The 14,484-nt window shown below is 36.6% G+C and overlaps 1 protein-coding gene across 1 annotated transcript; it reads right to left on the bottom strand.

Moving 5' to 3' along the window:
* Positions 1-317: 317 nt before the first annotated feature.
* Positions 318-12,550, bottom strand: LOC137026272 (N-acetyllactosaminide beta-1,3-N-acetylglucosaminyltransferase 3-like). The gene is made up of 2 exons (XM_067393554.1): positions 12,513-12,550; positions 318-1,504 (listed from the first exon to the last, which is right to left on the bottom strand). Exon 2 carries the CDS (start codon positions 1,500-1,502, stop codon positions 357-359), a length of 1,146 nt encoding a protein of 381 aa, XP_067249655.1. The 5' UTR covers positions 1,503-1,504; positions 12,513-12,550; the 3' UTR covers positions 318-356.
* Positions 12,551-14,484: the final 1,934 nt, after the last annotated feature.

The following is a 14,484-nucleotide window of genomic DNA, read 5'->3' on the forward strand; positions in this document are numbered from 1 at the left end:
CGTTCCCACGACGAGTTTATATGTTGTGGCCACGACAAAACCAAGTGAACCGAACATGTCCCCTCCCGGTCACCGTACTATTTCTTGGGAAGCACTCCCTGATTATTTAAAGGCAAGCATAAAACAATGAAGACTAGGCTACAACTACTACTGCTGAGAAAAGAATCAGCCACCCTTTCATTTCAGTTAAAGTGCAATACACCATCATTTGTCTGAGAAATTACATTGGTAAAACACGGTAAAAAAATTATAAAAACATTCAATTAAAAACAAATTTGATCACATCAACTCCAGCCAGCTATTATGTTTCCCTTTAAAATTAATCACACACCCTGTTCTTTGATTTATAGGCTTCTCTAAAATGCATACTTTGTCTTTCCACATTGCAAATGTGGGTTTTGTATTTCGTTCCACATCACAAAAATCATGTGCGGCAGAAATCTGTGGACTAAAATGATTTCTCTGTAATAGCAAGGGTGGAATTTGTCGACGTCCCCAGCTGGGAAATTCAGACCAGCAGTTCTTACACCAAAGTGGGATGTAGGTTTGAGGCCAGCCTTTTCCAAACACATTCCCATGTAAACATCATCAATGGGCAACACAGTTATAGAGTGAGACATTTTGTAGATTGTTCTGGCCGTGAAGCCGGAGAGAAGAAAGCCTCCTCCACCACAGTACGGAGGATAGCTCTCAGACTCCTGAACCTGCACCGGGATATAGTATTTACTTGAGGAGTGTCTAATAGGCCCTACGTTCTGGATGAGGTGCCCGGTAAAGAGATGTTTGCTTCCATCATTGTCCTCTTGACCTTGAAGATACTCAACCATGTTAAACGTATTGGCAAAGATGTCATCATCCCCGTTTAAGAGAAATCTAGCATTTGGGCACCATCTTTCCATCCACTCTAAGAAAAGGATCTGCTTCAATGTGAGGTTAAAGAACGAATCATTGAAGTCCCACTGCAAAATGTCCTTGTTCTCATTGTTCTCCAGCCTCAACAGCTTATTCAACCTGCGCTTCTCATAGCCAGTTTTTGTTGTTCCGATTATGAAGACCCTACGGATCCACACACCTTTGTACAGTCTTTCCTCAGCCCATGTTTTCCGCAGGACTTCTCGTCGATCGTAGTTTTCTGGAGAACTCTTGATGACCAGCAGAAGAAAGACGTCTGCAGAGTTCAGGGGTCCGCCACACTTATCAGGCTGGTCAAGCAGCATGGGAAAATTCCTACAGTGTCTGTAAAGCAGGAAATCTTGGATATGACCTGGCAGAGTAGAAAATCCAATCACATTATAAGCAGACGTATTCTGTTGACATTGTGAAAACAAAGGCTGGGGAGTTTCAGATCTGAGCAAATCGGTTTGATGACGGAGCATCTCATATGTGTCTTTGCTATTCAGTGTCACGTTGTCTTCAGTGTCATATTTGTTGATGAAAATGAAGAGGCACACAACACCTGTGAGGATAAATGCCATTGTCTCTTTTTTATTTCTCATCTTCATACCTGTTGAAGAACAGAGACACAATTCACAGTGTGAGCACCAAAGTTCACTCAACCAGGATTTTTCAGACCCAGTCACAATGGACCCTTCGCTAAGCCCCGCCCTCCTTAGTTACTGTTGCTACGCCTGTCAAGCTTTCGAGCCTGGCAAGTCATTTACAGTATGCACCGGTGTCAGACATTTTCAAGGAGATAATTAGTCATTTTTGGCGAACAGGTGAAATATCTGAGAGAGCAAGACAAAAGGGACTGCAGTATGCATTCGAGGGATATATCCACGACTAGAAAATAATTTTATCAAAATTGAAGCTTAAGCTCCCAGTGCAAGCAGCAGCCGCCTCATGCTGACATTTCAAATGGGAAACACACAAAGGAAAAGCTTTGTTCTTCCACAGCAGGTTAAGTGAAATTTGTGAAAATAACCTAATAACCATAAGTATTGTGGAATAAACACAAGATGTTAGCCTGACCACTTTGCAATGAGAACATTCTCCCGCTTATATTTTTAGCAGGCCAGGCTAACGTAACTCCGTCTTGCCTTTAATCATTTTATTTCACGTCCAAATATATGAATTATGAACAAAGAACCGTCATTCTTTCCAAGCAATGATGTGCTGAGTTAGCTAGCTAGCTAACCTAGCCGTCAGATTGTCCTACCTGGGCTTACTGCATATGCATCAATATTACATCATTGTTGTCATGATAAATAACACACAATGACTGTATTTGCATTATTGTAAGGGTAGGTTTAATGTTGGGTAGGTGTATATGTTAATAAAGCCATAGACCATCACTCTGGAAGCACAATCTGATAGGTAACGTTAGCATTTTTCAGATTTTGTCCGATTTTGCTAACGTTACCCACTGTTTCAATGGGAGGTAGCAAAATCTGACAGGGTAGCACAAATTTTCAAAAGACCGGCATTTCTCCCCTTGGGTTTTAGGTTTCGGGAAGGGAAAAAAATTCAAACTTTTAGGATACCGGGTATCAGGTTAACACAATCCATAAGCGCAACGCTTCGGCATATTCCCTCGCTCGAAAGCTTGACAGACCTCCCGCGCCTAGTAACGGTTGCTAAACCACGGTTTTCGGGCGTGGCTTAGCAAAGGGTCAATGCAAGGCTGTACTCTAAAAAAAAAATGGTGCTATTTAGTACTAAAAGTGGGTCTTTGGCTCTCAATCATAGCATAACAAAAAAAGTTCCCAACCACTTACTTAGATAAACAGTTAATACGAAAAGCATAGGATGTAGTCTTTTTTTTAAACTGCGAGAGGCGTTACACATTCTTTGCAATATGGAAGGCGGTCTGGCAGAAGCTAGATATTTTACTATACAAGTTGTTAAATGTGGATATTTTTCTTACACAAATGCATCACTTCGCTTCAAAAGGCCTTTATTAACCTCCCGGAGCCATGTGGAATATGTTTATGATGCATGGATGCATTCTCTTGTGCTTCACACTCGTTGGTCCCGCTCACTGCCATTATAAAGCTTAAAAAGGATATTTATTAATACAACTCCGACTGTGTTTAATGCAAAGAAAACAAGTTTATATTCATTTTTAAACAACACAATACAATATATATAACTGTAACTAGTTACAATTCATAACTTCATATACAGTCATAGCTGTGATTGCATTCACACCTTTTCCATTAAGCGACAATAGTTGACCCCTTAATATTAATTTTCCAGTGTTTTTTTTTTTACCTTAATACCGTTTTAAAATACATTATTATGTTATAAAAAGTAGGGCTGCACGATTAATCGGACGATTAGAAAAAAACATTCAAATCGCACTTAAACAATTTGGCTTAGTACGATTATGAAATCGCAAAGCAGCGATTTTTTTTTATGCGCGGCTTATCAACGAACTATGGCTGCAAATGCTAATCCATCTGAAAGCACTGAGAGTTTGAATTGCTTATAATGTGCATTTGAAAAAACAACACGTGTCAAAACATCTTTCCAGACATGAGAAGCATTTATTAACATCTTGTCCAACAAAAGACACATTTAATAACATGTTTTTACTCCAAACTCACTTCATAACGACAGTTGAACATCCTTCTGTGAGATGATGTGGCTTCTTACACAGAATAAGGCAGTAGTGTGTTTATTATCAAAATGTTTCAGTCATGTTTAATCAATCAAAACGTTTCAATCTTCTGTTTATTCAGCTACAGCGATAGTATGGGATTTCCTGACGCGTGTTCTACTTCGGCAGCAGGGCATATTTGAGTTTCTGCACAAGAGCGCCCTCTGGCTTTCAGATGAAGAAGCATTTACTACTGATCATAGAATGGTACAGCTCTGACAAGCTGCGTATAAAATAAAATAATCTCAGCTTTTGCTTTTTGCTTTTGATAAATCGTGCAGCTCTAATAAAAAGGTTCAATAGAGAAATATGCAATGATGGTAAAAACGAAGTGATACTTTTAAATATTAAAGTAAAACCACCAGTAGGTGGCGCTAAGTCACTGTCTTAGTGAGTGAGTCATTGAGTCATTCATTCATTCAGTAATGAAGCAAGTGGCTGTATTTGTGAATGAGTCATTGAATCATTTACTCATACGATTCGTTCAGAGCGCAGATTCATTCCCAAATCACCACTGCGTGTTGCAGTTGTTGTGCCGAATTTTATTGGAACTATTATTTCGTTGCAAAATCGAGAAAACATCACTGACAATACTCTGTTTAGAATTGAATTGGGGGGGGGGGGGGGGGCCCCCCCCATTCTTGTTCGTATATTATCAACGTTAAAAACAAGAACTCGCAGGGTTTTTGTAGCGAAGAGAGTCGATCTCTATGCACAGTGTTTACAGGCTATTTGTTCTTCATGCTAGTAAGTGCTAAATCCCCACTTTTATAATGTACATTCTCAAGAATGGCAGTAATGTAGCAATACATTTTGCCTGTTAGTGCTCGGTTTTATTGTTATTTTAAGTTGGGGTAGAATTAAATGAACAGCAAAATTCAGCATTTTGTTTGCGTACCCCCTCTTGTCATCTCATGTAGGCCTACCCCAGTTTGAGAACCATTGGACTAAATAACGCCACTTTAATTTTGAGGTAGGCCCAGGGTCGGCGCTAGGGGTGGACTATGGTGATAAGAGTTTTTTCAAAAGCCATGGATCTTTCAGGTTTGAGGTTTCTTAACAGTGCAGTCAAAATATCATTTTTCTAATCTCTCTTAAAATATGTTAAACAGTTCAGTATCGCTTTTCTGCAGTATACACCGATACTGGCAGCGCTTTCTCTCTCTTCTCTCCGAGTTCACACACACTGCAGTTAAACACAGACACGCTTATGGAAAGACGTTTTAACATTTAAAAGTTAAGTTCGACTATCTATGGAAAGCCGAAATTAACGTTGTAGATATCACCAACGTCTTTCTGACTAGTCGTAATTACATTTTGGATAGTCGGAATTGTCATTCAAGATATCTGTAACGTAATTGTGACTAGTCGAAATGACAGATAGAGATATTTGTAATGCAGTGTTGACTAGGCAAAACTGAATTACAGATATCTGCAATGAGGTCATTGAAAACAACATTCAACTTGTCACACATCTTAAATGACAATTGCAGATATCCGTAATTCAGTTTTGCCTAGGCAGAATGAAGGTTAAAGATATCTCAAACAAACGTCATTATGACTAGTGACGGCATGGTGCCAATCAGTGCCAATTACGAGTTAACAGGTGCAATTTGAGTGATTAGAACAACAACACGCTCTGCTCCTGCCTAAAAGTGCCGGCCTGATTTGCATAAAGATATCTGCAACATCATTTTGCCTAGTCAAAACTCTAATTCGAGATATCTGCAATTACATTTTGACTAGGCGGAATGAAAGTTATAGATATCTCAAATTTCAGATATCTCTAATCAAAATTCATTTCAAGATACCCATAACTTGATAATAGATATCTACAATTAAATTATGACTATCCCTAACTCCAGTTTGAGATATCTACAACGCCATTTTGACTAGTCATAATTCCGGTTACAGATATCTACAACATAATTTTGCCTAGTCAAAACTTAATTTGAGATATCTGAAAAGGAATATGTAGATATCTTGAATTGAGTTGAATTAAAGATATCTCGAAATGGAGTTGTGACTAGTCAGAATCAAATTACAGATATCTACAATTCAGTTACAGATATCTGTAATTCACATAGTGGATATCTGCAACTGAATTGTAGATATCTGTAATGATAAACCCCATACAAATGAATGGCAAAAGTGATGTCATTTGTCCTAGGAAGAATGTCTTTGTGGATATCTGATATGACAATTATGGATAGGAAGAATGAAGTTACGTCCCAGAGTGTTTTGGTGTGTCACTGTCATATCCCTGTGTGTGTTCTGTGCTGTGTTGTGCCCTGTTTCTCTCCTTCACTCTCTTACTCTGGTTAATTGCCACCAGCTGCAACTCGTTGTGAGCATGCCTGAGTCTGAGCAGAGCTGTATAAATGGTGCATTCTGAAGATCCTGCGCTGAGGAACACTTCTCCCCAGCCTCAGAGTGGAAACTGAATTGTTTGCCTGAGTGTACTGTGTGTGACTGAGGGTTAACAGTTTTGAGTTAGGTGTGGGCCTATACTTTTTCTGTGTGCTAGCATCATTCTTTAGCCTGCTTTCGGGTAAATCCATGTGTGGGTAACTAGAAGGTATTGTATCATTTAACTCTTATTATTGGGTTACCTGGGAATCATAGGGAGAGAGTGCCTTTTTTTGTGTGTAATTGTTTTCTCCTGTTTATTGTTTTAAAGAGGGAGCTCAGGGAAGTTTGTTGTTGTTTTTCATCTTTGTTTTTGAGCAGGGTAAGTAGATTCCTTAAACCTTAGTTAGCTCCAGTTTTGTCTGTTATTTTAGGTATACTCTCTCCTGAAGATTTATTCCCTCATGTTCTCCTCTTGGTAAGCTTTTTGGTATAAGGAAATAAACATTTTGACTTTCCTTTAAAGTGGTGTGTTTTTTTTTGCTCTGAGAGTGAGGCTGAAGTGTGTCCTTGCTTTCCTTTTTTTTTTTTCATCCTTGCGTTACCTTTTCTAATTTATTTTCTTGTTACCTTCCTTTCTAACTCCTAGACTAGGAGGGGAACGTAACACCCTGTATATTTCTATGGCATCGCTGTTGAAGAATAATTAGCTGGTGAAGTGGATTTACGTGTTGTAGAGTTAACAAAAGTTATCATGTATGGAACGCGAACGGGGCCAAATGTCTTTAAACGAAACGCGTGACTTTTGACCGTGTCGACACGCACTATTTGTTCGCATTAACGCGGCAATTTTTTTGTGTTGTGTGTAGACGTGCACATTCTGGTCATGTTAAGGCGTCAGTTGTCGTCGCGTTACTTTAGTACATGTAAAGACGCACAGTTTTACCATGTTAAGACGACAAATTTGAACGTGTTTCTTAACATGCACATTCTGTACATGTTGAAGTGTAAATATATTATTTATATATATATAAATATTTATTATTTATTATTTTTTTTTAAAGCAGACTTACCTTTTTAGATGTAAATTACATACATATTAATATCAAACATTAATTAATTGCTTAACTGACTAGCCTAATGTGCTAGTGTAAAGTAGCCTTATGTTACAATGTATATTAAGTAGGCTAAATTCTCAATATTATACAATTATTATAATTTATCTATATGGGTTATTGTTTGTTTTTTAAAGTTAAGCTAAATATAATTAGTAAATAAATAAAAGTGTATGAAGGCTAATTTACACAGCACATATTGAACACACTGAACACACACACGCACATTGAACAAAGTTAACTTTATTCACTTTCACATAGCCTAATAATGTTTCTGTAATTTGGTGTTTAGTTGGTTGTATAGTTTGTTTATATTGTTCTGTCTCTGTTTTGTTTCCAGGAACATCATATTGGCTGCTGCAGGCTGATGAGTTCTATAATAAAATGACTTCATTATATTTTAAATATGTTGTGATATTCATTTTATTTGTATTATTAATATTGTATTTACCCATAAACATGTCTTTAGGAATCCATAAGTTATAGAGACAAGAATAACTTTGTGAAACCTTTGGGGGCAGTTTCCCAGACAGGGTTTAAATTAAGACAGGAATCTGCTTAATCGTGTTTTTAGAAATAAAATGGCTTTCTGAAACACAGATTAAGTACAGATTACTAACAAACAAACTGAAACTGATGTGATTTTTTTTTTTTTTTTTTTGCATTAAAATAATTGTCTTTTGGGTTTTTTAATGGCAGTCTTTTTTGCTGCCATTTATGCTTCTCGGTCCCATGCAATTTTAAGATTTTCTTGGTTCATTCTATATAGGCGACCTCTGTCACAGTTTGTTTTACAGTTTTTACAAATTGCTTGGACACTAAAAGTGTGACTTGAGGCTCACTCACTGAAACCATTCACTCATGTACAGAATTTTAAGACCAAGTCTGCAAAACTACAAGCACATTATATGCCTTACACACAGTTTGCAATTGAAAAACAACCTTTTTGCAAAACTCTAAACACAGTTCTCTACATTAGATATGTCATTCAAAACTAACAAAACCTTTTTTTTGTCGGGGATGGTACATTGTCATTTACTGATGACCTACAGGGAGTGCAGAATTATTAGGCAAGTTGATTTTCTGATCATATTTTTTTTCCAAGCACATTTTACCAATTCCAATCCACATCAATCTTAATAACTACTATTAATATTGTTTTTAATCATTTATAAGTGATATATAATTGTTCATGAAGGCTGGAAATGAAGAATGCCCTATATTCAGGTGTGCAGAATTATTAGGCAGGTTTTCTTTTACAGATAAAATGAGCCAAAAAAGAGATTTAACTCAGACATAAAAGTCAAAAATGATTAAATACTCATGAGAAGGACGCAATACTAATGTAATACTAGAAATTGCAAAGTTAAAGCATGACCATTGGACAGTGAAATGCTCATTGGGTCAGCTGGAGAAGAAAAGACACGTTAACTGCAAAATAATTAAGAATTAAGGTGAAGAATTAAGTGTGAAACCATCAGGAACCCTTTAGTCTCCAGTGCCACCATTTCCCAGTACTGAAACCTACCTGGAGTCTTTAGAAGTGTGAGGTGTCAGGATGTCAGAGACTTAGGTTAGGTGAAGAATCCTAAAAAGCGACCTGCTCTTAATAAGAATCATAAGCTGAAGTGTTATAAAGTACATGAAGACTGGGTTTTTATAGGCCTTATAGACAGACAGCTTGAGAGTGACTCCTGAAGGACCAGCACCACATCCTCTTGTACCACTGTTTGAAGAATTTATCTTCCAGAATCTGGCAGTAAGTTTTGGAAGATCATTTAGTCCATCTCTGCAAGATGGACATTTCAGGATAAGAGATGGACTAAATGATCTTCCAAAACTTACTGCCAGATTCTGGAAGATAAATTCTTCAAACAGTGGTACAAGAGGATGTGGTGCTGGTCTTTCAGGAGTCACTCTCAAGCTGTCTGTCTATAAGGCCTATAAAAACCCAGTCTTCATGTACTTTATAACACTTCAGCTTATGATTCAATGTTGAAACCAAATCTACGCCTTTGCGTATATACCAACCAGGCCATACGTACCATCGCATCACATATGCACATATAGTGTCAAATACAACAATTTCATTGGCTGCTGTGTTGTGTTGTCGTGTTGACGCGGACAAATAGTGTGTGTTGACACGGTCAAAAGTCACGCGTTTCGTTTAAAGACATTTGGCCCCGTTCGCGTTCCATAATCATGAGCATTGTAATGTTTAAAGCGGGTGTCTTATCAAATGACAGTAGAACGGGAAGATTTTAAAATGAGCAGTTCATTCATAAATACATAAGATCGCTGTGGAAATACAAGCCAGAAGTCAAAAGACAACGAGCGCAGCGCTGAAAAGGGGCGGGGCTACATAAGGTCTATACGTCGCCACAACGTAACTTTGTGACGTTGCCAGTTAGTAACTGCGACGTTGTGGTAACGTTGTGTATCAATAGTTGTGTGTTGGTAATCTGTTGGTAATTTTTATATTTATTTATTTATTTTTCTATGACATGCAGTAGTTTAACCTAATTTATGTCCTCATTTGCCCAGACTAATTTAAAGGCTATTCCAACAGCTGTGGACGATGAATGCATAGCTCAAAATGAATTCAATTCTTTTGTTTTGAAAAACACACAGAACATGAACAAAAATCCAAATAAAAATAATAAAATACACCCAAACTACAAATCAAACATATAGCCTACAGCAACATAAAATAAAAGCATTCAAGACGTTTACATGCAGTATTATTAAAAACACGCTATGCTAGCATAACATTTTGCTAACATATATTTCAGACGATCAAAGAAAGATAGCCTACCATATAATCACAGAGGTAAAAATATTAACAAAAGTAATTTTCTTAACCAATCTGACGCAGTTGTTGAACTTGAAACTGACGAGAAACACATTATTTCATAATGAACCGAAAATTTAAAACAGCCTACATTAATGGTCTCTAACGTTGTATTTTGCCATCGAACTAAAATCGAAACCGTGGTATGGCTTTGTGCCTTTATAAAACAGAAAAAAAAGACAGCGATAAAGTATACAGTCTGTTTGTGCTGCGTGTTTTAAATAGAAGTGCGCACATTTGCTCAGGAGATCAGCTGGTGATCAAAATAATAGCTTAAGGCAGTGTTTCTCAAACTGGGGTACGCGTACCCCTGGGAGTACGTATGTGACAAAAGGGGGTATGTGAACAAAATGCGGAGTAGCCTAGTTACTTTACCATACCTTAAAATAATATTAAAACCGAGCATGTATTTCTAACTGGCAAAATGCCGTAAATCCATTACATTTAATCAAATTACATCATGTTTTGCAGTCTAAAATGACTGCATCCACAGAAGCAGCATGCATATGATAGATTGCGTGCCGAATCTGCTGCCTTAAATCGCGCTAAATTACTGCCGTTCTCGACAATGCACCTTTGTAAAAGGGGGAATTTAGCACTTGCATGAAGAACAAATATAGACACAGATAGTGGATTTATATCAATTTAAGACTCAAACTTTCTTCGATACAAAAACATACCTTGTGTTTTTGTATTTAATGTTGGTAACAAGGAAGAATGCAATTGACTGCAAACGTGCATTATTATACAACAGGCCAAAAAACAAAACGTACATTTTAAACACAGTACTGTCAGTATTTACTCTATTTTGCAACGAAAAAATATTTCTAACGAAAACCAGAGCAGAACTTCAACACACGAATGGGGCTTTGAACGAATCGTGAGAGTCAATGATTCAATGATTCATTCACAGCCACTTGCTTCCTTACTACTCGATGACTCACTCATAAAAACAGTGACTTGCTGCCACCTACTGGCAGTTTTAGTTTAATATTTAAAAGTATCACTTCGTTTTACCGTCATTGCATATTCCTCTATTAAATTGTTTTTATTTAAAACATTATTTATTTTACAAAGTTATTCATAGACGTAAAAATATGCACTGGGAAAGGGGGTGATGCAAAAACTTGAGAAAATGAGATCCAGGCAGTAGATATAAGTAGATATAATAAAAATTATTTATTCATTACAATTAAATTTAGCCTCACACGCAAACTTTAATCGATAGTGAAAATACTTAATAAACCAAAAGGTAAAATAACCATCATAAAGTATTAGTCAATAGTTAATAATAAAATTTAGAGTATTGTAAAATCCAGAGTATTGTATCTAATAGATGAAGATCAAAAAGAGCAATAATTAAGACATTTGCAGATAAGAGACAAGAAGTAGAAGAGAGCAAAGGAGGGAAAAAGCGGAATTATCAATGACTTGGTCAGCTTTATACCATCAACATATAGGGAAATTTACATCCCACTGAAATTGATGTTTTTGTTCAAAAAGAAAAGGTTAATTTCACCCATTACGTCATCTACTGGTCCAGTGTCAAAAATAGAGAAAAAAGTTGTTTTGACCCCCTTTGGGGAATTTTGCATTTTGACATATTTTGATCAGATTCAAATTCAAAGTTGATTCTGCTGGCGTCCAATGTCTAACCACAAACGTGTCAGCGTGACCTGTCACACTGGAGCACTTGAAGAACAACTGAACATAGCAATCTTAAATATAAAATAACCATAAGGGTACAATATCAAGTAAATACTTGAAAATATGATAAGTGATAATATATAAAGTATGAGTACATAAATAAATTAAAGCAAAAGTAAAACTGATAAATCATAAGCAATAAATGATTAAAAAATGAATATTAATAAATGTGCATGAATATGAATATCGACCATTTCGGATCCACCAGGGGGCAAATATTGTCCCTTAATGGAAAAGGTGTGACTGCAGTCGAATTGGAGAGAGGGGGAGTACGCAGAAGGATGGGAATCCCTTCAGGGGATACTCCACGCTAAAAAAGTTTGAGAACCACTGGCTTAAGGGTTTATCTCTTGCGAGTGAAGAAATTAGTACAAAAGTATTGTGATTTCCCTATACTGTATTGTAAAGTAACTACTTATAAAATGTTAATTTATCCAGACGTGCTCTAATTATCAGTGGTTCGAATCTGCCCTCATATCGTTTTTTCCCCTCATAAAGTTCAAAGAATTTCATTAATGTTTGTATATCAAGAGCAAGGACATGTCTGTGTGCATTTTGTAAGTGATTTCCCTGGAAAGAGTGCTAGATTGACGCGTAGTTTCTCTCATTTACAAAACTGTTTCGTTCAATTTGACATATACATGCGAGAATCATACCATAAAACCAATGAAGAATAATCAAATTAAGCTATAAAACAGTAACAGTAGCAGAATACACATATCTTGTCGGTGTTAGGTTCATTTTCACGACAACGAGCGAAAAGCAAAATTATTTAACCGCATTTAAAATTAAATCAATTCTTAAAACCTACATTTGAGAAAAGAAAAAAACACAGATTAAATTGTTTAGTGATCTAAACGAACCAGATAGAAAACATATTTTATCTTACCTGACCTTTTAGCTTCTTCTTACATCAACACAAGTAAGTCTTGGGGTTTTGTTCATGTCAAAATGCGATTTAACAACCATCCCACCCCTTATTCACTGCTCAAACTCTCCTCGTAATGAGGAAATCCACACGAGCTTCAGTAGTTCAGCTGTCTCTAGAGGAAAAACTGAAAGAATAAACAGCCAGAGAGGCAGTCTCTCAAAACCTGGTGTGCTGCCTACATAGACAGCATGAGGAACAATGCTATCAAGGTAGCCAGCTTAATTTGTAATCATTTGTAAAAAGTAAATAAATAAATAAAAATAAATAAATACATAAAAAATGTATAGCTAATGTATCAATTTAACACACAATACATGCTAGAGTCATACCATAAAACTCAATTATTAACTAAAGGGTTAGTTCTCCCAAAAATGAATGCTGTTCCAAACAAGTAAGACCTGCATTCATCTTTGGAACCCAAATTAAGATATTTTTGATGAAATCTGAGAGCTTCATAACATTAAAGGGATAGTTCACCCAAAAATGAAAATTTGATGTTTATCTCTTTACCCCCAGCGCATCCAAGATGTAGGTGACTTTGTTTCTTCAGAACACAAATGATGATTTTTAACTCCAACCGCTGCCGTCTGTCAGTCAAATAATGCTAGTGAATGGGAACTTCTGCTATAAATAAAACTTGCATAGACAAATCCAAATTAAACCCTGTGGCTCGTGACGACACTTTGATGTCCTAAGACACAAAACGATCGGTTTGTGTGAGAAACCGAACAGTATTTATATGATTTTTTACCTCTAATACACCACTATGTCCAACCGCGTTCAGCTCTCGGTTAGTAAGGTCTGACAACGGCAGTGATGTCTCGCGCATATACTTCAATGAGAGCGAGACATCACTGTCATTGTCAGAGCGCGATCAGACTTGTTTTTTCTAACACAAATACTTCCTTGTTAGTCCAATAAAAGCTTTAATTGACACCAGACCCAGCAGGATTTACAAAGTGGGGATCTATGACATCAAAGGAGTATGAGGTTTCTGCGGAACAAAAGTGGGCGTTTCTGTATTTGGGTGTTTTCAAACTGGTCGGTGTTTATATATCATGCAATGAAAATGATCCCCTTCAGTAATGCAACACCATATAAGTAACTGTGTTAAATCTAATGCCTGATCCGATATTAATGATTCATGTACAGTCAGATGTTCTGACTAAACATCAACTTTATTTTGTTTCTGTGGTGTTCTTTACAAAATATTCATTTTAGATAGTAGCCGCTGTCATACACTTTTGTTTTGCATTTTAATTTTCCTTACTTTTTCATACGTCATTTTCATACTTATTTGCATAAATATCATGTTACTCGTGTGTTCAGGTTGGCACATAGAATGGTTAATTTATAATTTCACAGACAGTGTTTTGCTGTAAGGGGAACTGCACACTTCCTTTAGGGGATTTCACAGTTTTCTCTCATATCTGGATGAAAGAGAGAGTAAAGTGAGGCAGGAAGATGGATTCTCTGCAAGTATCCTGCTTGGTGACCCCCAAAAAATTCTCTTAAATTTTTGCCAAATGCCTATTTATGATTGATAATAATATAGAACAACTGTCAAACTGAATTTGAATTCAGTGTAACATGTATAAAAAACACTGTCATGACTGTATCACTTTTTAGTCCTTTAAAGGTGCCCTAGATTCAAAAATTGAATTTACGTTGGCATAGTTGAATAACAAGAGTTCAGTACATGGAAATGACATACAGTGAGTCTCAAACTCCACTGTTTCCTCCTTCTTATATAAATCTCATTTGTTTAAAGGTGCCCTAGATTCAAAAATTGAATTTACCTCGGCATCATTAAATAACAAGAGTTCAGTACATGGAAATGACATACAGTGAGTCTCAAACACCATTGTTTCCTCCTTCTTATATAAATTTCATTTGTTTAAAAGACCTCCGAAGAACAGGCGAATCTCAA

Source organism: Chanodichthys erythropterus, chromosome 9 (genome assembly GCF_024489055.1).
Source record: "Chanodichthys erythropterus isolate Z2021 chromosome 9, ASM2448905v1, whole genome shotgun sequence".
In the NCBI taxonomy this organism is placed as follows: domain Eukaryota; kingdom Metazoa; phylum Chordata; class Actinopteri; order Cypriniformes; family Xenocyprididae; genus Chanodichthys; species Chanodichthys erythropterus.

Excerpts from the sequence above, each read along its gene's own strand:
- LOC137026272 (XM_067393554.1), bottom strand. The coding sequence starts at position 1,502 with ATGAAGATGAGAAATAAAAAAGAGACAATGGCATTTATCCTCACAGGT.